Consider the following 20,983-nt stretch of genomic DNA (forward strand, 5'->3'; position numbering starts at 1 on the left):
AAAATATTTAATTTTATGGTATGTGCACACACACACACACACACACACACACACAGTTAAGCAGTAGAAGTTGTAAACTCTGATAATCTTGATTTCCGGATGTCAGCATTTTTGTCTCCGGAGATAGTCTGAACAGGTATCACCGGAAAATGTGAAGCCAAGATTGTGAAGACATATTCCTTGTTATCTATCTGCTATACCAATCATCCCTGTCAGTTATTTGAGTAATTAAACTCTACTCAATTACAGTATAAAGGAGTGCATTTCAAGTTTGGAAATAAAGGCCTTTTCCATTCTGAATCACAATCAAGTCATGACACTTCATGCTGGATGTGAATGGTGTCCCAAAGCATGCATTTCTTCTCCTTATTTTTTCTCATAAACTGAGATAAATAGAACAACCATTTCATGGAACCTTAAATATCTAAAGTTACTGATTATATCTCTGTCCTTATAACAAACTTTCTGCAGCTTATGAGCACACTTAAAATTGGTTGTGTCTACCATACATATATGTTTACTGTATGCTTACATTGATTATAAATTTAAGAGCTTTGTGACTGATTGCTTTACTGGGTAGTTAACCCATAAATTAAATGTTAGTATGTTCAATAAACTTCTTTCTTTTTTATTGTAGACATCTTTTTCACCATTAATGTAGGTCTATATACACTGTTGTCTTCTGTGATGAGTTTTATCCTTGGTCATCTTCCCTGTGAGAATTGTACAGTCATGGCTGATTTGTGGTCACTGACCAGGTAGGATGAGTGACAGTGTGCCAGAGGTGTTTTATGACGAGATTCAGCGCAGCTGTGTGAGTATGGATATAAAGTCCATGCGTTATCTCTCCAGGAGAGAAGGTCGGGAGTGCAGTGAGTACAGCAGCACAAAGTAGGCACAGATCACGTCGTGCACAGACGCTCTCTACAGCCCTGAACGGTTCGGCGATGAAGAGGGCACCCATGGGCTCCTGCAACTGGATTTTGGTCTTGTCCGTTTTAATATATTTCCAGCAGGGTGAGAACGTTACCATTGTGAGCTGTGGTATAATTATTATTACTCAAATCTGACCATAAGTGTTTATTGTCTTATCAATATGTTTTTCATTGAATTTGTCATTTAAAAACGTGTTACCTTTGGAGCAGTATAGTGATTCTGATTAAACAGAACTTAACTATCATCTGAAGTCTTTTTAGTTGCCAAAATCGATTACGTACCAAATGATACAGAAGCTCTGTGAATGTTTTTAACTGATCCTGTAATGACTGTAATGCGGTGTTACAACTTCTATACTCCACGAGAAATCCAAGACGTATCTGAATCACATCTTAAATCACTGACATATTTCCGTAAAGACGGAAAGAAAGAAACCCTATGCAAGTGTGAGATGAAAAAAATTGTCCCTCAAACCACTGATCATACTTACTGCATGGTTTTCAATCAGTGAATAGTTTAGAAAATGACTGGCAGAATAAACAAATGCAGATCTTTTTTTTATAAGGTTTTGTACATTGTGTGAGGTCTGTTGACTCCATCCACCTACATGTTATGAATGCATGACATCTTTGTGTCAGAGTCCTTTGGTTTTCTCAACTCCACTTGCAAGAGCCTGATTAGAGAATGATATGAACTTTGAACCAGTTTGAATTGGAAGTCTTGAGCCAGGGCTAGATAAGGTAGTTGAGGACATAAGCCATCCAACTTGATATCTAAGGCTTGCACTCAACACTGGACTCAGTGGTGGAGAAGTGGAAATTTTTTTTTTAAATCAAACTTTCAAATCCATATCAAAACCTAAGAAGTCCTGTGTTTAAAATTGAGAGTATTGTAAATTATATTCAATTCTCTTGAACCACAACCAAATTTACCAATGTAACTTTAACAGTATGCTAAAGATTCTCACAAGTGCTTAAAGATTACCATGCCGATGCTGCTGTTTGACAGTCACTGGGCTGGAGAGAACAGAGTGCCACACGGACAAGACATGTGATTTTGTGTGCGACTGTACCCGCTGTTCTGATGAACAGGGCTGTGGTAAGAATTTCACATCCAAATGAATGAACGTATCAGTTACAGCACGGGTTAATTTTCACGAAGAAAGACTCAACAAATCGTCTTTTAACTTCAGCTTTGCACTGTTCTCTTGTGTGCGTGGGTTTTTGGAACAGGTTACAAAGGTCCAGATTTCATTTGTGACTTTGAAGACTCGGACATGTGCGGATGGACAGATACCTCAGTAACCAAGACATATGCTTGGGAGAGACGACAGAGAGGGGCTTCCCTGCCAGACAGTGGCCCCTCATCTGACTACACCACAGGCACATCCACAGGTACTGTTCACTCTGATAAAGGAGTGTGCATATGTGTATGAATGAATATGTATGTCAGTATCTGTATGTAGCCTACTGTCGTGTGTGTTTGGCAGAGTGTGTGTCTGTGAGTGCATCTCTTGACTTTCATCTGTGTGCAGGATTGTTTGGTGAGTGAACTTGTGATTGTGGTTGTGCTGTTTCTTTACAGGATGGTTCATGGGTGTGACTGAGGTAAAAGTAGAGACTCCCCGCGATGCTCTTCTGACATCTCCCCGGATCAACCAGTCTGCTCCCACATGTCGACTAAAGTTTCAATACTTCATCTGGGACTCTGGTATTTTGGTTCAAACCCACACACACAAACACAAAAACACAAATACACACACACATACACACACACACACACACACACACACACACACACACACACACACACACACACACACACAGAATTTATATCAATCTGTACATCTTTTGACTGATTCACAAATACACGTACACCTCAACCCACAGAGGGAACATTTAATGTAGCTAATCTGTAAAGTAACTATACATACAGAATAATTATATTTAAAAAATTGCAATGTGTATAAACAAATACACACTCTTTCTGTAAACTGTAGGTCATACAGGACTGGGAGACTCTTCGTTGTATGTGTCTGTGATACGACAAGATGGGAAGAAGGGAACTGTGTGGAGATCAGAGGGAACCAGCATCCGTGGCTGGAGAGAAGCCACCGCGTTCCTGGGTCGTATCCCTGAAGCTTTCCACATCCAGATACACTCACGTCGCCAAGAGGGGAAACCTGGAGATGTGGCCATTGATCAGTTGGAATTCCTGAACTGTGCACTGCCTGGTAAAGACAAACAGAAGGATATTCTCTCCCTCATAAGTAATTATAATCAGACATTCATAAAGACAGCATGACAGAGACTTAAATGAAAGAAGGATAAAGGCCCCTTTTTCTCTCTTATCTGTGTATGTCATGCTTTCTTTATGAAACCCTCGTTGTAATCCTGAATACTGGTTCACACTCAGAAGCCATTTTTAAAGCATTTACCAGCAGTCAAGATCTTGTTCATTCCAAAACAACTAATCATGTGACTGATTGATGCATTGTCTGTCAATGGCGTGTCTCAATCAATCATGACTATTCATAATTTGACTATTCATGACTCATAATCGTTAACTGAAATGAAAATAAAAACGTCTCCAAAACCACAAAAACTAAATAAAAATTCTAATGAACAATGCAACACAAACTAAAACGAAATAGAATTGCAGGTAAAATCAGCTTCGTTTTCACTTTTGTTTAGTTTCATTTTCTTTATTCCTTTTTCAGCTTCCATAAATCAAGGCTCTCCTCATAATACCTGAAAAATAAAACTAACACTAAAACTAATTAAAAACTAACCTAAAACTATTCAATTCTTCATAATAAAAATAAAAATACTTATGCACTTGTAAAACTAACTAAAACTAAACTGAAATCAAAAACTGAACTGGAAGACTAAATAAAAATAAAAACTAATGAAAATTTCAAAACTATAATGACCCTGCTCATAATAAACTTCACAACTCTCAAACATGGCCTGAGAGACCTCTCTGTCTCTCAAAATATACAATCAATGTGATCTGTTATTTGTGATCTCTCTTTCTTATACTGTTCCCTCTATGTCTCTCTCTCTCCTTCTCCCTTCCTCTCTCCCTCTCCCTCTCTCTCTCTCTCTCTCTCTCTCCCTCTCTCTCTGTCTCTCTCTCTCTCTCTCTCTCTCTCTCTCAGTGAGCAGTGCAGCGTGTGGGGCAGAATCCCTGCTGTGCCGGCATGGCGGCTGTGTGGAGAAGCATCAGGTGTGTGACGGAACTGACGACTGTGGTGACGGAACAGACGAGGAGAGCTGTGGTGAGAATGGGACATACAGATCTCAGTCCCTGATGGAAACCGCTTAACTAATTTACGTTTAAGTTACATTAAATAAATAAACTAGGCTAGTTCAAGTTATATTAAGATTACAAATGAATAGTTAAGCATGCCTTTGATCTTTTAGGAGAGTATATGAGATGTGACTTTGAGGAGGACCTGTGCGGATGGGATTTAAGAACTATCATTACTTCTGTGAAATGGACCAGGACTAGCCAGATAAACATTTCCATATCTGATCCACTGGACGGACCCGGAAGAGACCACACTACCAATACTGAATCAGGTGTGTTAGAGTCATTCTTAGGAATACGACCCATTGATCATTAATCAGTACTGGAACGATGTGACTTTCGCCATAGTGTATAAATACGATTGTTCTCTTATTCCAAAGGTCACTTCCTTTACCTCACAAAGCCAGATGTGTTTAAGAGTGACTGGTCATTTTTTCAAAGCCCTCTGCTTGACCCAACCAACAGCTCCCATCCATGCAGGGTATGTAATTAATATAGCCTTATTAAGCAAGAAAGAGAATGAACTGTTTTGGTCTCGAAAAACTGCATATATCTCACATGTGAATTTTATAGTTTCTCAGAGGTAGAATCAGAATAATTAAGGTCACTTACATTGGTAATTTTCTCTGTATGCCTTCATTGAGGATAGAAATTGTGAATAGTCTTTGAAGATTTGAATTTGCTATTGGTTGCCTAGATTCAGATTGATACCCACTTTATCGGACTTTATGGATTTTAGCGTAATGCTAAATCAGGCCGTTCCAACTTAAAATTAAAACCCATCCTAATATATATGTTTTTTTCACTGTGTACTCATTATGTGGGCACAACGGTTCTTTCAGAAATATTTGTCACAAATTCAGTAAACTCAGAGAGGTCATGGCAGTGGCTTGCCTTCATTGTTTCGTATGGAAGACCAGGAATGTACTATTTTTAGTTCTGGTAAATTCTAGCATGTTTTAGGAGTCAAACCCAGCATGGTCATCCGATTGTTTTTGCAGATGGTGATGTACACACACCAGTTTGGGCCGGTTTCAGGTGGGCTGTCGGTCCTGGTGGCTGGGGAAAAGATTGAACCGGTTTGGGAGCGAGGGGGTTCATTAGGTGACCTGTGGGTGAAGGCGGAGGTGGAGTTCGTGGTCAACAGCACTTTCCAGGTCTGAGTCTCGCTGCTAACTGAAAACCAAGAGACCATTTCATTCAATGCTCCTCCTCCATGCCACAATTCTCATTCTTTCATCTTCTCTCCATCTGTCTATCATTCTTTCTCTGTCATCACTGTCTCTGTCTTGCTCTCTCTGCCTCCCTTTTCTCAGATCTTATTTGTGGGCGCGATTCGAGATCGAGAATATGGAGGAATTGCCATTGATAACATTATACTGTCCCCTGAGTGCCGCTTATCTAGTGGTATGGAAACACACACACACACACACACACACACACACACACACAGACACACACACAGTCTTCTTCATTTCTTTTACCTTTTGCTTTCAATAACTTTCATTCTATTTTCATTCTTTTCAGGCATAAAGCATAATGCATCATTTCCCCAAAGTCCTGGCAATCCATGCACAGACGACATTAATAAAATGTGTAACTTTAAAAAGGATTGTGAGAGTGGTGAGGATGAGGCCAAGTGTGGTAAGAGAAAGAGGAGTGTGACTTTTTTGTTTCTTTGTTTACAATATACAAATGTTTACAAACATTTGATGATCTGTGAGGGGAGGCGCTAGCCCTGCGTGCAGTGTGGGCTTTTCTTGTCTGTATAAATGAGGAAAGACAGATATCAGCGGTAGAAGCGCTCATATATATTTTGCTGATCTCGTGGGGAAATTCATTTGTTGTAGCTCATTTTCACATTGTTCACAGGTGATTTCTCATATGCGAATGGAAGCTCAGGGTGGACCGATACCAGCATAGGTAGTCAGGGCTGGGAGCTGCATCGTGAAGTCAATGGCACGCCCATGGGTTAGTGCTGATTTACTGTGTGTTTGTGTGTGTGTGTGTGTGTGTGTGTGTGTATGACTCTGATATAGGAATTACGGAACTATAAGATTCTCTTTTCTCAGAACAGCAAATAGTGTTTTAAAAGTTGTGTGTGTGTTTGTGTTCTGTCAGAGGAGTTCCTGCATGTGACTGCAGCGGCCGGTCAGCAGCTCAGTGAAGCCCAGACACGCACGCCTCTCCTGGGTCCATCTGGCCCCTCCTGCACTCTCCAGTTCTCATACAGTCTCACCGGCAACAATGCCCACATTGGTAACCTTAAAGTCTCTCTCTCTTTCTCTCTCTCTCCCTCTCCCTCTCCCTCTCCCTCTCATCAGTCCCAGTGTTCCTCTCAATTAGTCTCTATTTCCCTCAATGTCTGTCTCCTTATTCTCAGTCACTCTCAAACTCTGTCCATCTCTGTAACCTACCTCTTTCTTGTGGCCAGCACTGTCATTCACATGTCCTTCAGTATCTGTTTGAATCTGGAGTTCTCGTGACCTTCCTTTAGCTTCCTTTCATTTGTTGTCTGTCTCTGCTGTGTACTCTGCAGGTAAAGTGTCAGTCGGTGTGGTGGACAGCGTGTTGGGGACCCAGCCGAGCCTGTGGGAGTTCAGTGGGACGACTGGGCAGGAGCATGGGGTGTGGCTGGAGAAAGAGGTGTACGTAGGAGCTCGAGGTCATAGATTCCAGGTACTATTACAAAAATTTGCAGGATTTTGTCACTAGATCATTACCATATTGTGTCTTGATTTATATTTGTTGCTGAAGTGTACATACAGCACGTTAACTCATGTCTGGATTGGTTAATAAAGGCAGGAGCTGGCGTCTTTATATCCGATGCACTGTGGAAAGATCATATTAGCATTTCTTAAATGGCTACATAGCCATGCAAACTCAAACAGTTTCTGGATAAAAGTCCAGGCTCACTGGCTCTTGAACGTGTGGGTGTTAGTTAACTACTTAGCTGAGATCTCATCAAGCTGTCCATCTTGAAATATGTAACACTTGATGGATGTTGTTGCTGAAATTAACTCATCTCTCTGCCTTTTCCTGTCTTTCTTGAACCCTCAGCTGGAGTTCAGGGCCCGTGCTACAGAGCTTAATGGAAATGCTAGGATAGCAGTTAAGGACGTTCACTTTCTCAACTGCCACCCTGAGTATCTCCCATCCTCTCCCACTGGTGAGAATCTGACAGAAACATGAAATAGCTTGAGTACACTTTACAGCTCTTGAATATATGTCTCAGTCTGACTATAAGGTGACATTACACACAATTGGTTTTTTGGGGGTTTTTGGGGTTTTTTTTTTTTTTTAGACCTGTCATGCAATTTTGAGACTGGCCTATGTGGGTGGTACCAGGACCAAACAGACAACTACGACTGGATTCTACAAAGTGGAATGGACCACACTATTTCTACAGGTATAGAAATTACACAAGTGTACTTCTACCACCACAGACCCAACAGGACTCTGTAACGACTGCTGCACTCTTCTCCCTGTCTATCTGTCTCTCTCTCTCTCTCTCTTTCTGAAGGGAGCAGTCTGGTGGTGGATATGTGGGACCCATCTCTGCGGGGTCTTTCAGGTCGTCTTCTCTCTTTCACCCGGGAGCCTGCCAACACTCAACACTGCCTTTCCTTCTATTACAAACTGTATGGCCCTCAGACAGGTACAGCAGTAGAGACAAAGCTGCATCTTAGAATTATGTTTTATCTCTCTTTGAAAGAATTTACAAAATAATTTGTCACGTAATTAATCACAAGCGTGTAGTACTTAGTGTTCAAAGAATGTATATTCCCCAAGTGTGTTTCCTCAGTGAAGACAAAAAATTAATAATAATATTCTTTCTCTGTTTTTTGTTCTTCTTGCTTCTCTGTCTGTCTGTCTGTCTGTCTGTCTGTCTGTCTCTCTCTCTCTCTTTTCTGTCCCTGTTGCGTAGGTGGGTTAAATGTTAAAGTGCTATATGCAGATGGTGTAGAGCAGTTGTTGTGGACCCGCAGTGGTGCCCATGGAAATAGGTGGCATGAGGGCCATTGCACAGTTCCTCCTCAGCTTACTGCTTTCCAGGTACGGATCTATATATACATATATATCTATGGAATACATATATATATGTGTGTATATGTATGTGTGTGTGTGTGTGTGTGTGTGTTTCTCAGCGTAATTACTGTTTTATATCTTTGATCTAAATTCATTTGTCGATTTTGTCAAACTGACAATAAAGGTTGTTTTTTTTTCCCTCTTCCTAACACCATCCGTCTCTCTCACCACTCCTCTCTTAGTTAATGTTTGAGGCAGTGCGTTCTGGTTTCGATGGCCAGGTGGCAATAGATGATTTGGCATTTGTGCCAGGATCATGTGCTTTGCCAAACATGTGTTCCTTTGAGGGACAGAACTGTGGATACACTTCAACTGGAACTCCCAGTTGGGTCCTGCAGAGCTGGGCCTCCTCTGAGACTGGACCCAAAACTGACCACACCCTGGACACAAAGACAGGTAAGGAAAAGGATGTCAGATATACAGAGACCACAAAAGAATCAGTTCAGTGACTAAGTTATGTAATATTTATATTCTTCTACTCAAATAGTTTGCATCATCTCCATATTCATTTTGTGGCCTCATTATTCTTGGTGGTCATACACAGAACTCTGAATATATTGTGATATTTATATATAAACTCACAATATGCCCAGCACTCTGATAAATCCCATAGAGAAGACTCAGGGTATGAGTCAGTTTGAGGTTTGGCATTAACAAAAAGGGTTTCCCTTTCCAGGGTACTACATGATGATCCACAGTGGAACAGAGACTCTTCCCCAGGGCAGTGTGAGCACCCTGACTTCCCCTGTGCACAGAGGTGTGGACTACACTGAGTGTCTGCAGTTTTGGTACTATATGGGGGGAGACAACCCTGGTAAGAGGTCACACTGAGAAGACAATATTGCAGCTGTATAATCTAATAACATGCAGTAAACATAAATGCTTGCAAATAGTTACAAACAGTTGTGAATAACATCAGATTTGGTCTAGTTTTCTTCTTAAGTGTTTGCACACTGTAGTTATTTTTGAATTAATGTGTGTGTATGTGTGTGTGTCTGGATGTGTGTTGGTGTGTGTTGGTATGTGTCTTTGTTTGTGTATCCGTGTTTGTGTGAATGTATGGTTGTGCATTTTGTGTGCCCATGATCAAACAGGTTCTCTAAATGTGTTTGTGAAGCCCGTGAAAGGAGACAGGATTAAACTATTCTCCAGCAGTGTGAACCAGGGAGACGTTTGGCGTCATGCATCAGCCAATATCGACTGGCATGGAGACTGGCAGGTACATGGTTCTGGGCACTTAATAAAGAAACATCAGGTTTATGGAGTCTCACCTGTCCCTCAAAACAGCCGGACAATTCATTCTTGGTGATGTGATGAGTGTGTAACGTGATGAAAGTGGAATGAAATGAAACCGATCTAAACGATGGGACATATAACATATGTAAATTGTTATAAATGCCCTTGTTGCTGATCTGTGTTTCAGCTGCAGTTTGAAGTTGAGGGAGCAGGTGGCAAAGAGACTCACATTGCAGTGGATGACATCATCTTGTTATCGCACAGTTGTCCTTCCTTGGGTTTGTATGAGACAGAAATCAAAGTGAGGAACAAATGGTGTAAACAAGACAAAATGACAGAAAGGAAGAAAGAAAGAAAGGAAGAAATAAAGAAAGGAAGAAAGAAAGAAAGAAAGAAAGAAAGAAAGAAAGGAATGAAAAGGAAAGGAATGGAATGGAATGGAACGGAGAGAAGAGGTGTTACAAGAATGTAACTGATGTGTAAACTTTGTGTGTTTGTTTTTGTCACACTCTGTGGCTGTGTTTATATTTTAGGTGATCTCTGTGATCTGGAGCATGGTCTGTGTGGATGGTCCAACACTCAGAACACAGAGCTGGACCTATTAGACTGGGAGCTGACCAGTGTGTCGGTGGAGACAAAATACCCCACACCTCCATATGACCATACACTGAGCAATGAAAGAGGTGACATGTGTGGTTTTGTGCGTGCGTATGTGTATGTGTATGTGAATATGTATGTGTATGTGTGTGCTTGCGTGTGTGCATTTATGTTTTATTGCAGAATTTTTTACACAGAACAAGTTTCAAAACCTCAAGCTGTACTCAGTTGTGAATTAGAGTCAAATCTTTGGTTTAAAAAGGCTTTGGTAAAAATGATCTGTTTCATCTCTCTTCAGGTCACTTCTTGTCCCTCCCCCATACCGAGCGGGCCACTGAAAAATATAATGCTTGGCTTCTGAGTCCTTACCAACCCCCCACTAAAGGCAGCTGCCTGTCTTTTTGGGTTCATCAGCCCACATACCGTAAGTCCAATCCACTCACTTAATAACACCAAATTCACTTTGCTTTCAGTATTACTGTATGGCATGTAACCCTTACAACGTAGATTGTGTCTTCTTCAATTGTTTACTTGACTGAGGTAGAATCTTAATGAATCAGAGCATAGATGTTAGAGTTTATTCAACTGGTTGTTGAAACTGTTTAGATATTTAGGTAGGGAGTGCTCCTAATTGACACGGTTAGATGCCCTGTGAACCTTTTTGCAGATGATAGCACATTAAAGGTGCTGAGGTTGTCTGGACATGAAAGGGAGGAGCTTCTGAGTCTGACAGAGGTTGAAGGTGGAGTTTGGAAATATTTTAAAATTGATGTCACCTCAGATACAGAATACCAGGTCAGAGGACATACAACTTACATGGCATTTTATTTTTTTTTACATGTAATTGTGTAGAGGTCTGTGCCTGTACAGATTGCAGCTAATATTGAATGACAAATAATTGATCCAAGATGGTACATAAAACACAACTAGATAATAATATATGATATAAACTCTTTCTCTGTGTGTATGTGTGTGTGTGTGTATGTGTGTGTCTGTCAGATTGTGTTTGAAGGACTTAAAGGAGAAAAGGGAGTTCTTGCTCTGGATGACATCACGTTCACTGTTGGAATTAACTGTGCAGGAAAGGTCACAGACCCCCAGACAAGTAAGTCACTTGAACACATATTCCATAATGCCCTGGACCAACTCACCTGCATCTATTTCCGCAAAAGCAGATGAATAATTCGCCATTCAGAGAGAAACCAGGACTGACATGAAGAAACAGACCCTGATAAGATAAATCTGAACTCCCATCATATCAGTCAGGGGTATGCATAGATAGATAGATAGATATATAGAGATAGATAGATAGATAGATAGATAGATAGATAGATAGATAGATAGATAGATAGATAGATACTTTATTCATCCCGAGGGAAATTTAGGTATCCAGCAGCTGATACGACATAACACGACCAGACCACCAGTACATGCATGGAAAGCCAAAAACACAGACGAAAGCACAGCGGTTCTTACTTCAGCAGCTAATAGTGCAAAAACAGTAACAAACAAGTACTGTACAAATAATATTAACAGTGCAAGAATACTAATAATAATACATAAACAAATACCATAGAGATTGTGCAAAATAGACAGATTATGTGCCTATGGAGGTAGTCCAATGTGAGGTAATTAACTGAGTAATACTTACCGTAAATAATATAAGATACAATACAAATACAATACAGAATGCAAGTTGGAGGTAAGTATATGGCTAAGTACCACAAAGAAATTGTGCAAAGTTGTGCATAGGCAACATAGGCGGTAACCCAACAGTCCAGCAGTAATTTTTATATAAAATACACATTGGAGATAAGTATATGAATGCACAATCACTTCTCTGAATTACGTTTTAGATTCTATCAGCTAAGGCTACGTTGACACCAGCAGTCATGTTGACCTTAGACTTTAGGTCTTTGATCAAATGTCCTAATATTTTACTTTTTCTGACGAACTGTTTTTTGTCTTTTTGTAGCTTCCTCTTCGTCTGACAACACTGCTGGAATCGTTGCCTCTGTCATAGTACTTATACTTCTGCTGATCACACTGAGTGGAATATTGGTGTTCTGCCTGCGCATTCGGGAGAAGGCCAGAGCTTTGACAGAGCAGACCACAAGTGTAGACAACAGTGGCTTTAGCAACGATTTATATGAGCCTACAAACGTAGTAAGTCTCTATCACAATGAGGAGAGTGTCTTTGTCTTCACTGTAGCAAAGCTGTCTACCACATGACCACATGCTTTTTAAGGAATGATATCAAAAATGGGAAAACTCCCTTGAAAAGCACACCTTATCTTTTTCCTGTTTTCCCTGTAATTGGACAGTTTAGAGATCTCACAGGAAAGCTGTGCACAAGGCATTTATGGAAAGGGTGGAGAGATTTTAGTTTGTCTCACAGTGATGATCTTTGAACATTTAATGTGTTTCAGCCAGACAGAGTGACTGTGAACCAGATGCCCATACAAGGGCAGGATGCTGATGTAAGTATGTACAATGTTTGAGGTCTAAGTTCTTTAAAAAAAGAAATCAAATGGACATTTAAAATCACGCAATGTCTTCATACATGTTTTATGATTTTTGTTAATGTATTTCTTGTGAAAAATTGTAGTTTTTTCAAATGATTGCTTAAGAGGGAACACACTGCCTGATGAATGACTTGATGAGTTACAACTGGCCCTACCTTGGTCTGTCTGCAGGAATTTAGCACAGTGCAGGAGCAGGAGGTGTCTTAGGAGAGTGGGAGACTGCGCCACCTAGTTGTGGCCATGGAGCAAATCAGGCGATGTCACAGCAGAAGAACTGCTTGTGTCGTCTACATCAGTCTCCGCCCCAAATGGAGATACCTGCACGCCCATACACACACACACACACACACACACACACACACACACAAACTTACAAATGTGAGCGTTCATACTCCCACACACAGGGACACACAGGCACACACATGCACACGCATGAACATGGGTACACACAGACACACACACACACACACACACACACACACACACACACACACACACACACGTACCCGCACACGCACACACACACCTGTGCTGATGAATACACTGCACATTGTTTCAGATATGGAAACATCTGAGATTGAGACAGAGATTGAGATGTATTAACTACATAACATTACACACTTAATGCTCTAAAGAGATTAAAGAGATGCTACTCTCTTAGAGGGGTGAACTTTTGTAACTTCTTAGAAGAGCGCCTGTATCATTGGCTAGGACAGCAAGCACAGCACACACAGGTTTTCACAAGAGATCTAAGAGCTTTTCACATTTCTCCAGCAGTCACTCCAGGAGCTAATGAACCAATGAGTTCATAGCCCTTCCCACACAACACAAAGAAAGAAAAGTCTGACACAAAAGAAGATGATACTGATATTATGTGAATGAGAACAGACAAGAATGAGAAGAATGGAGACTTGTTCGGCGTGATAGCATTTTAGTCAGAGCATGAAAACTGAGGGGAGTGGACTGCCCTAAACAGAATTTAGGGACAGTTTTCTAGTTTGGGCTACATTTGAGTGAGAACAGGGGGAGAGATGAGTTGAGTCAGAGATTGTCAAAGTACAGAGATTGTTGTTGATAGGATGAGATAAAGATTAAGACAATGTTTGTGTTGAGTGAAATCAGACTGACAGGGTTCCATGAAAGAAAATGAAACTGACTTTTTTTTTTTGTCATCCTGTATTCCTCAGCAACACTGTGTTCCACATCAGAAGTATAATTTGTATATTTCAATAGTTAAGTCATGCTATTCATTTGGTTTGGAAAATAATGTACTAATTAGAAAGTGTTATATACAAAACACCAATGATTACCAGTTTACTAGGTAAAAATAGGAAACCCTATCAGACTCTTCTTTGTTCGAAATTACAGCTGGTGACAATTATTTCAGAATCAACTGTGATGTCAAATAAAACGAAATGGTCTTGAAATAAAATGGTCTTTTGCAATGTTATCTCTGTCTCTGAGTGATAACGGAGGTCATTCTGAAATAGTATTTTCAAGACTACATGAATTGAATTGATCAGTACGTTTTTTAAGAGACGGAGGTAGTCGGTATTATTCTCGCTGTTCAAATACTAGATGATTTTAAAATCTAAATGACGACATCTCGCCCTAGCAACGACAATGTCTCCACGGCAACATCCTCAAGGTCCATTTGTGGGGAAACTCGGGTTGGTTTATTCGAGCGACAGTTTAGACTGGAATCATGTGGGCTAACGTAATGCTTGATTTTAAAGAAAAGCCGTATTAGACATACCGCTCTTTTTAAAGAATAAAAATAGTTGTAGAACTAACACTTAAGAAGTAAATACGAGGGCGCTGTCTTACGCAAAAAGGGGATAGACTTTGAACGAGACCCAGTCAAAATTCGGAACACCGATGAGTCGCATGTGAGTAGCTATGGGTTTAATTCTTGTCAGTAAATACAGATAACCTGCGCGTTTTAACAAGTGCATTTCATCTGAGCAACCTGGAGTCCATCCGCACTGAATACCAGCACATCGCTTGTTTCTGAGGGCAGAATGGACCCTGCTGTGCTAATATTCCTACTGTACGTTATGATCGCCCACGAGTTTGTGTGTGGCTGGATGCAGTACCGGAGACAAGCAGCAAAGCCCCGGAAACGGACTGGACTCATGTGGTGCTCCAGGTGTGTGTGTGTCTGTGTGTTAGAGAATGAATGAAACAGGTTGCAGGCACCTATTATTAGAGGCCTATCCGCTAGAACAGATTACAGAAAAGAGAAACGAGCTGTTTGACTATCAGTGTTACTACAGCTGCATCAACCTACTTTTTTTGTTGTTGTTGTTTTATCTTTTTACAGTGGGCGTGTCTGTCATGGTAACTGGCGGGTTAGTAGCCAGCCTTTACGGACAGAGAAACGGGACTGGAAAAAGAGTGGTCGTATTGTCCGAAAAGCTTGAAACCCTTGGGCTGTGGAGGATACAGCGAAGTTCGCTGGCAGTGCTCGATGGACGCCCTTGTGGTCGTCTGATTCTGAGGCCACGCTGTGCCATATGCTGCCTTTTACTTTGTTGACCATATGATGCTGCATTGGGAAACAGTACAGTACATCTCATTCAGAGATTTGAGTGAATATCTGTAAACTGATGAGGTGAAATGTGTCTCAAACTACTGTAGTTGTGATGATTGACCAGCTGGCTGTTCAATTAATTCATATTATGATATTTTGTGCGTTATCTTGTCATGCTATAATCAAGAATACATGAGATATGTTATCCCTAAACATATTCCTCTTTCTTTTTGCTTTCTAAGAAAGAAGCAGCTGCTATATTCTCGACTTCTCCCACAATCTTTAGGTCTACAGCATTAAGCCTGTATAGTAAAACTTTACTCCCATATGGTTCTTTTTGGCTGAGATCTTAATGATGTCCAACAAAACAGACACATCATTTCTGATGTAATCTCATTTTCAAGTGTATTATGTGCCGAAAACACCATGAAAAAAAAAAAAAAACCACAACCCAGAGGCTCTGATCTTTACTTCAACAGGTTTTCTTTTTTACTTCAGGACAAAACGCACCCAAACCTGAGATTAAATGCACAGATGCACATGGACAATGAAGCATCATTTCATATCAGCCCAAAACAAGTTCATCAAGGTGTAATCATGATTTTTTGGTATGTGCAGTATTTTTTGTTTCTGCCCTGTCAATTAGATCTGGGCATTCATCCAGGCAATGCAATTGCAAATACTGTAAGTTATGGTGCTTCTGCGAATTGTTAGACAGCTTACTTTCACTTTAGACAAAGACAACGGTGCCAAACCATTTTCTTTAAATGACAAGCAATCAGATTATTCAAATATACTTTTGTTTTGAAGAATGATGCCCTGCCTTTGCTTAGAGCTAACAAACAACAAGTTTTATGGGTATTTCCAGGGTTCTAAATGTGGCCTATTAAACTATAATATAACCATTTCCTTTTCTTAGAACTAAGCAGGAGCACTGTTTATATATTAATTGATTTGACATTTTAAACAACCTTACCTAGTACTGAGTCAGCATTTCTTATGCTGAGTGGTACATAAATATCTGCATTACTACTAGTATTTTTTTGTATTTATTCTGCTTTATGTAAACATGTCTTATCCCTTGAGCTAACTTGTTCTGGTCTTTAGCCTCCTCAGCATTGTTACTGTCCCCTGATATTTAATCGCGTGTTCCGAGTAAATGAAGTAAAAAGCTGGAATCAGCAATGATGGCGAATTGGTTTCTGGTTCCATAATCTGACAGCCATGCTTCAAAAAGTGCTTATCCATGTTTCTTGAATGTATGATCTGTCAGCTTCTCAGTACACATGTTTACAAGTTGTGGAAGTATTACATGCAACTTTGAACAATATTTTGGCTTGAAAAGCCTTTTTTTTGTTTTTTGTTTTTTTAGTGAATCTAATCATATGGTTTTAGTTTCATAGTCAAAGCGTAGTCAGTTAACTAATGGTAGAGTACTGTGGTTATTGTGTTCTTGTTGTTTTCCAGTTATGGTTAATAAACATTTTCACTGAACTTGGGTCATATGATTCAACATTCAAGTACCCTAACAGCAGTATTGTACTGCACTGAATTCAACTTTGTAGTATGTTTATGTAAAATAAATTCTCGTCCTGAATTTATTAGCAACATTGGATCTTGTTCAGCAGAACTGGTAACTCAGAGTAGGCGTGTCTCTTACGTCAGAAGAGGCATTTAAGGATTGTTTTAAGATGCAGGTTCTCACAACTCGGACGCTTAGGGGAAGGATAAGAGCAAAACATTCCATTGTGTTCAAATTGAGTAAGTTGTCTCGTTTGTGATCAGTAGTAGCTCTGATAAGCTTGTCTTTTCCAGAATTTGCTTTGCCTTTCGTTAATAACGTATGCACTGTATACAAACCGCTGAATGCAGAGTGAGTGTGTATTTTCCTGTAAACATTATATGGTCAGTACATTGTTGTGTTTTTTGACCTGATTATGGTAATGACAGCTGTAAACCCATTTCAAATACTTGACATTTTCTCATCAAAATGTGGTTAACTAATGCTTAACTGCCTGGAGAAATGGAAATTACATATCATATTAGATACATATATTTATACACGCATCATGTGCATATTCTTTCACTCTTTCTCTTGCTCTCTCTTTGTGCATATATGTATATATACTTACAGCATCTATTTATTATTTCAACAATGGTTTAAAGAAATTTGCCTTCATGTTCATTCACCTTTTTTAGCAATGGAATATTAACAATTATATTTCACAAATTCGTATGTTTTTCATTATATTGCTGAATCTAGCTCTGTGTTATTGGCTGTATCATTTAAAACAAAACAAAACACAAGTATGACTTTTGACTTCTCCTTTGGGTAATACTGTATGTGAACTGTCACTACTAAGTTGTTACACTGGTATTGAGAATCAGCTCTCATGATACATATAGCACTTCTTCATACAGTGTTCCTTGTTTTATGGTGCTGATACACATACAGTGAGAATTCTATGAATACTGATTAATAGTCAGTTTACTCACAGAGCAATGCTCACATACAAGAGGTGCAACTTGAAAAAGCCAAATTTACTACAATTATTCTTTCAGTCCCTCAGGTAAAACATGGTAAAGGTAATATATTTGTTACTAATATGAAGATGAAATTTGTTCGTAATAAGTAACATTATCATAAGAACTGTAGAGGAAGATTTTTGAGAACAGTTATGACAAAATGCTTAGATAATACTGATGAATGGTTCACTGACTGATGCAATAGAAAGTAATGGTATTTAGTGTTTAGTAGATTTGTGATGTTTGCCATGTTTGTGGCATTGTGACATCATCACCTGCAGGGCTCACCAGTGACCATGATGGCTTATGTTCACAATCCTTAGCCAGTGTCCATTATCTGCAGTCAAATCAGCAGATAGCAGAGGTTATTTGATGTGTGCATGTTTCATTGTTAAGGCAATGTATTGTTCTCACTCTTAAAACAGTCCATACCATGTGGAGCATGTCTTCAGTGTCAGCCAGCTCTTGCCTGAATAAAGGCCTGCGTCATCACTACCTTGCCCTGCCACAGGGGAACCTCTGCCAGGTGACCTATGTCTGGATTGATGGTTCTGGGGAAGGATTACGCAACAAAACTCGAACCTTAGAGTGTGAACCTCAGAGCATTGATGGTAGGAAGTGTTTTTTCACACCCTTAAAAATATTTTGAACAGTACTTCTAAAGTGGTAATAATAATAATAACAATAACAACAATAACAATAATATTAATAACAACAACAGCAATAATTAAAAACAACTTTTTAATAATAATAATAATAATAATAATAATAATAATAATAAATAATATCTTTTGAAAGATATTTGCTGCAAAGTAATTAAGAACAGACAAGTTCATGCTGTTTTTTTTTTTTTTTTTTTTTTTTAAATGTATACTCATATTTGCTGGATGTTTGTCAATGCAGATATTCCTGAGTGGAACTTTGATGGTTCCAGCACAGGCCAGTCAGAAGGCTCCAACAGTGACATGTTTCTGATACCTGTTTGCATGTTCAGGGATCCATTTACCCTGGACCCCAACAAACTGGTCCTCTGTGAAGTACTGAAGTACAATCGTCAACCTGCAAGTGAGGAGGGATACAGTCACTGTCTTTATCTCTGACCGTGGAGACACCGTCTTCATTTCTGACGACTCTTTTAGAAGTAAAAGGAGCTCAGTTGAACTGGTTTTTTTTTGAAGAATCAAATTACACACAATACCTTTTTTTTACAGGTTGTTGATTGTTCATACCATGTGTATGAGTGCAATGTTTGTTAACAGTATTTTAGTATGCACTCACAGCAACTTAGGAAAGAATGCTTTAGCTTTATTTAAAGGTAGGGATGCTACATGCTTGGCACAATATATACAACTAAATGTATTAATATATGCAGATTTGGGACATGTTATGTTTTTCTGCAGACTGAAATTTAATGTCACCTGTTACATGTCTGACAAAGTGAATCTCTTGACTTGGTCTTTTGTAGATAGTAACCATCGCCACAACTGCAAGAAAGTGATGGACCAGGTTAAGGAACACCACCCATGGTTTGGAATGGAGCAGGAGTATACTCTTTTAGGGATGGATGGGCGCCCATTTGCCTGGCCTTTGAATGGCTTCCCAGCCCCACAAGGTGTGTGTGTGTGTGTGTGTGTGTGGATGTCGTGGTTGGAACGGTGAACTACCGTGAATCTTTCAGCACCATACTGTGACTAAAAAAGTTAACAGTTTTGTCTCCAAATTTGGAAAGACCTTTTAGTTAATAATGTGACACGTCATATTAATACAGGGAAATATACTTTTGGTTTTAGGTAACAGTATGACAACAGTAGCCATTAACTGTATCATATCTTGAAGTACATGAAAAAATATTTGTTTGAGGCAAGAATAAAAGCATTTTAATGTGTGCATTGTTTCTTAAGTTGCACATTGCTTTGTGAAAACCATGATGTATAATGGTGCTGAAAATCTGTGTTATGACTGTCTGTCTCCTGTAGGCCCGTACTACTGTGGTGTGGGGGCAGACAAGGCCTTTGGCAGAGACATAGTGGAATGTCACTATAAAGCTTGTATCTATGCAGGAGTCAAAATCTGTGGCACAAACGCAGAGGTCATGCCTTCTCAGGTTTGTCACACATAGCTTCTTCTGCTGTGCCTTTCTGCCAACAAATGCTCTCGCATTTCACTCAACTGTGCATATGTACATGTGTGAAGATGTGATTGATGTCTAAGAACTGACTTATGAATGGTGGATCCCACGTACAACATCTGTACCTGAAGGCAACATCAGAATGCTTTCCATAAACTCTTCGGACTTTGCTCATGTATTAGTTTTCCTATGAACTGGTCTATGAAGAACTCTGTGTACAGTGTAACAATCCTGTAAAATAACTGTGTAAGTCCATAATGATGCACTGAACTTTCATAATAAACTGGTTATACCATATATTGTAAATATAAAAGCACACTGTGCCCCCACAGTTTTGTTATTATATGTTAGGTGGAGTTTGTATGTAAATATACAGCTAAGTGTAAACTTGACTAGTCTTGCTTGTGTATGTCTCTGTGTTCAGTGGGAATTTCAGGTGGGGCCATGTGAAGGTATTGAAATGGGAGATCACCTGTGGATGGCACGTTTCTTGCTGCACAGAGTGTGTGAAGAATTTGGGGTGATGGCAACCTTTGACCCAAAACCCATGGAAGGGGACTGGAATGGGGCAGGTTGTCACACCAATGTCAGCACGGAAGCTACCAGAGCTGAAAATGGAATTGAGTGAGTATTCAATGTGGCTTACACACACACACACACACACACACACACACACACACACACACACAAACAAACACATGCACATACACATTATTATGCCAGCAAACCATCCAAGGCCGTCAGACTGATTTCTCTGACAGGCACATCCATACGGCCATAAAGAAACTGGGCAAACGTCACAGCCAGCACATCTGCGTGTACGATCCACATGGGGGTGAGGACAACAAACGCCGCCTCACAGGTCGCCATGAAACCTCCAGCATCTATAAATTCTCTTCCGAGGTGGCTCACCGCGGAACCAGTGTCCGCATCCCACGGCAGGTGGGTCAGGATAGATGTGGTTACTTTGAGGACCGCCGTCCAGCGGCCAACTGTGACCCGTATGCTGTGACAAGTGCTATCGCCCGCACCTGTCTGCTAGAAGAAGCAGAAGATACAGACGACATCCAACAGCCCGGCGATATTACAGAGCTGGAATAA

At 40.0% G+C, this 20,983-nt stretch overlaps 2 protein-coding genes across 3 annotated transcripts; both read left to right on the forward strand.

The window, feature by feature from the left end:
- The first annotated feature begins 885 nt into the window (after positions 1–885).
- mamdc4 (MAM domain containing 4) lies at positions 886–13,152 on the forward strand. 2 transcript variants are annotated; one of them, XM_030769165.1, is made up of 29 exons: positions 886–1,017; positions 1,945–2,034; positions 2,169–2,330; positions 2,521–2,646; positions 2,936–3,169; positions 4,097–4,216; positions 4,362–4,520; positions 4,629–4,729; positions 5,250–5,405; positions 5,565–5,655; positions 5,776–5,892; positions 6,121–6,219; positions 6,370–6,507; positions 6,788–6,927; positions 7,309–7,417; positions 7,553–7,657; positions 7,772–7,906; positions 8,177–8,304; positions 8,520–8,733; positions 9,014–9,151; positions 9,432–9,556; positions 9,761–9,851; positions 10,107–10,256; positions 10,469–10,594; positions 10,838–10,965; positions 11,170–11,275; positions 12,146–12,336; positions 12,600–12,654; positions 12,867–13,152. In XM_030769165.1, the coding sequence occupies exons 1-29, from the start codon at positions 948–950 to the stop codon at positions 12,872–12,874; spliced, it is 3,612 nt and encodes a 1,203-aa protein (XP_030625025.1). In that variant the 5' UTR covers positions 886–947; the 3' UTR covers positions 12,875–13,152. The 2 variants fall into 2 exon arrangements, with proteins under 2 accessions (XP_030625025.1, XP_030625024.1); XM_030769164.1 differs by having other exon boundaries at positions 12,600–12,650.
- Positions 13,153–18,196: 5,044 nt separating this feature from the next.
- On the forward strand, positions 18,197–20,983 carry LOC115807099 (glutamine synthetase-like). Its single transcript, XM_030767960.1, has 6 exons — positions 18,197–18,365; positions 18,658–18,819; positions 19,220–19,366; positions 19,731–19,858; positions 20,307–20,506; positions 20,644–20,983. Exons 1-6 carry the CDS (start codon positions 18,197–18,199, stop codon positions 20,981–20,983), a joined length of 1,146 nt encoding a protein of 381 aa, XP_030623820.1.

This window comes from Chanos chanos, chromosome 3 (assembly GCF_902362185.1).
Source record: "Chanos chanos chromosome 3, fChaCha1.1, whole genome shotgun sequence".
Lineage (NCBI taxonomy): Eukaryota > Metazoa > Chordata > Actinopteri > Gonorynchiformes > Chanidae > Chanos > Chanos chanos.

Bases quoted from the DNA above. Each gene is read 5' to 3' on its own strand.
- mamdc4 (XM_030769164.1), top strand. From the start codon at position 948: ATGAAGAGGGCACCCATGGGCTCCTGCAACTGGATTTTGGTCTTGTCC. The intron at 9,557-9,760 runs GTACATGGTTCT...TCTGTGTTTCAG, and splicing joins ACTGGCATGGAGACTGGCAG to CTGCAGTTTGAAGTTGAGGG. The intron at 10,257-10,468 runs GTGACATGTGTG...ATCTCTCTTCAG, and splicing joins TACACTGAGCAATGAAAGAG to GTCACTTCTTGTCCCTCCCC.
- LOC115807099 (XM_030767960.1), top strand. From the start codon at position 18,197: ATGTCTTCAGTGTCAGCCAGCTCTTGCCTGAATAAAGGCCTGCGTCAT. The intron at 19,367-19,730 runs GTGTGTGTGTGT...TGTCTCCTGTAG, and splicing joins TGGCTTCCCAGCCCCACAAG to GCCCGTACTACTGTGGTGTG. The intron at 19,859-20,306 runs GTTTGTCACACA...CTCTGTGTTCAG, and splicing joins CAGAGGTCATGCCTTCTCAG to TGGGAATTTCAGGTGGGGCC.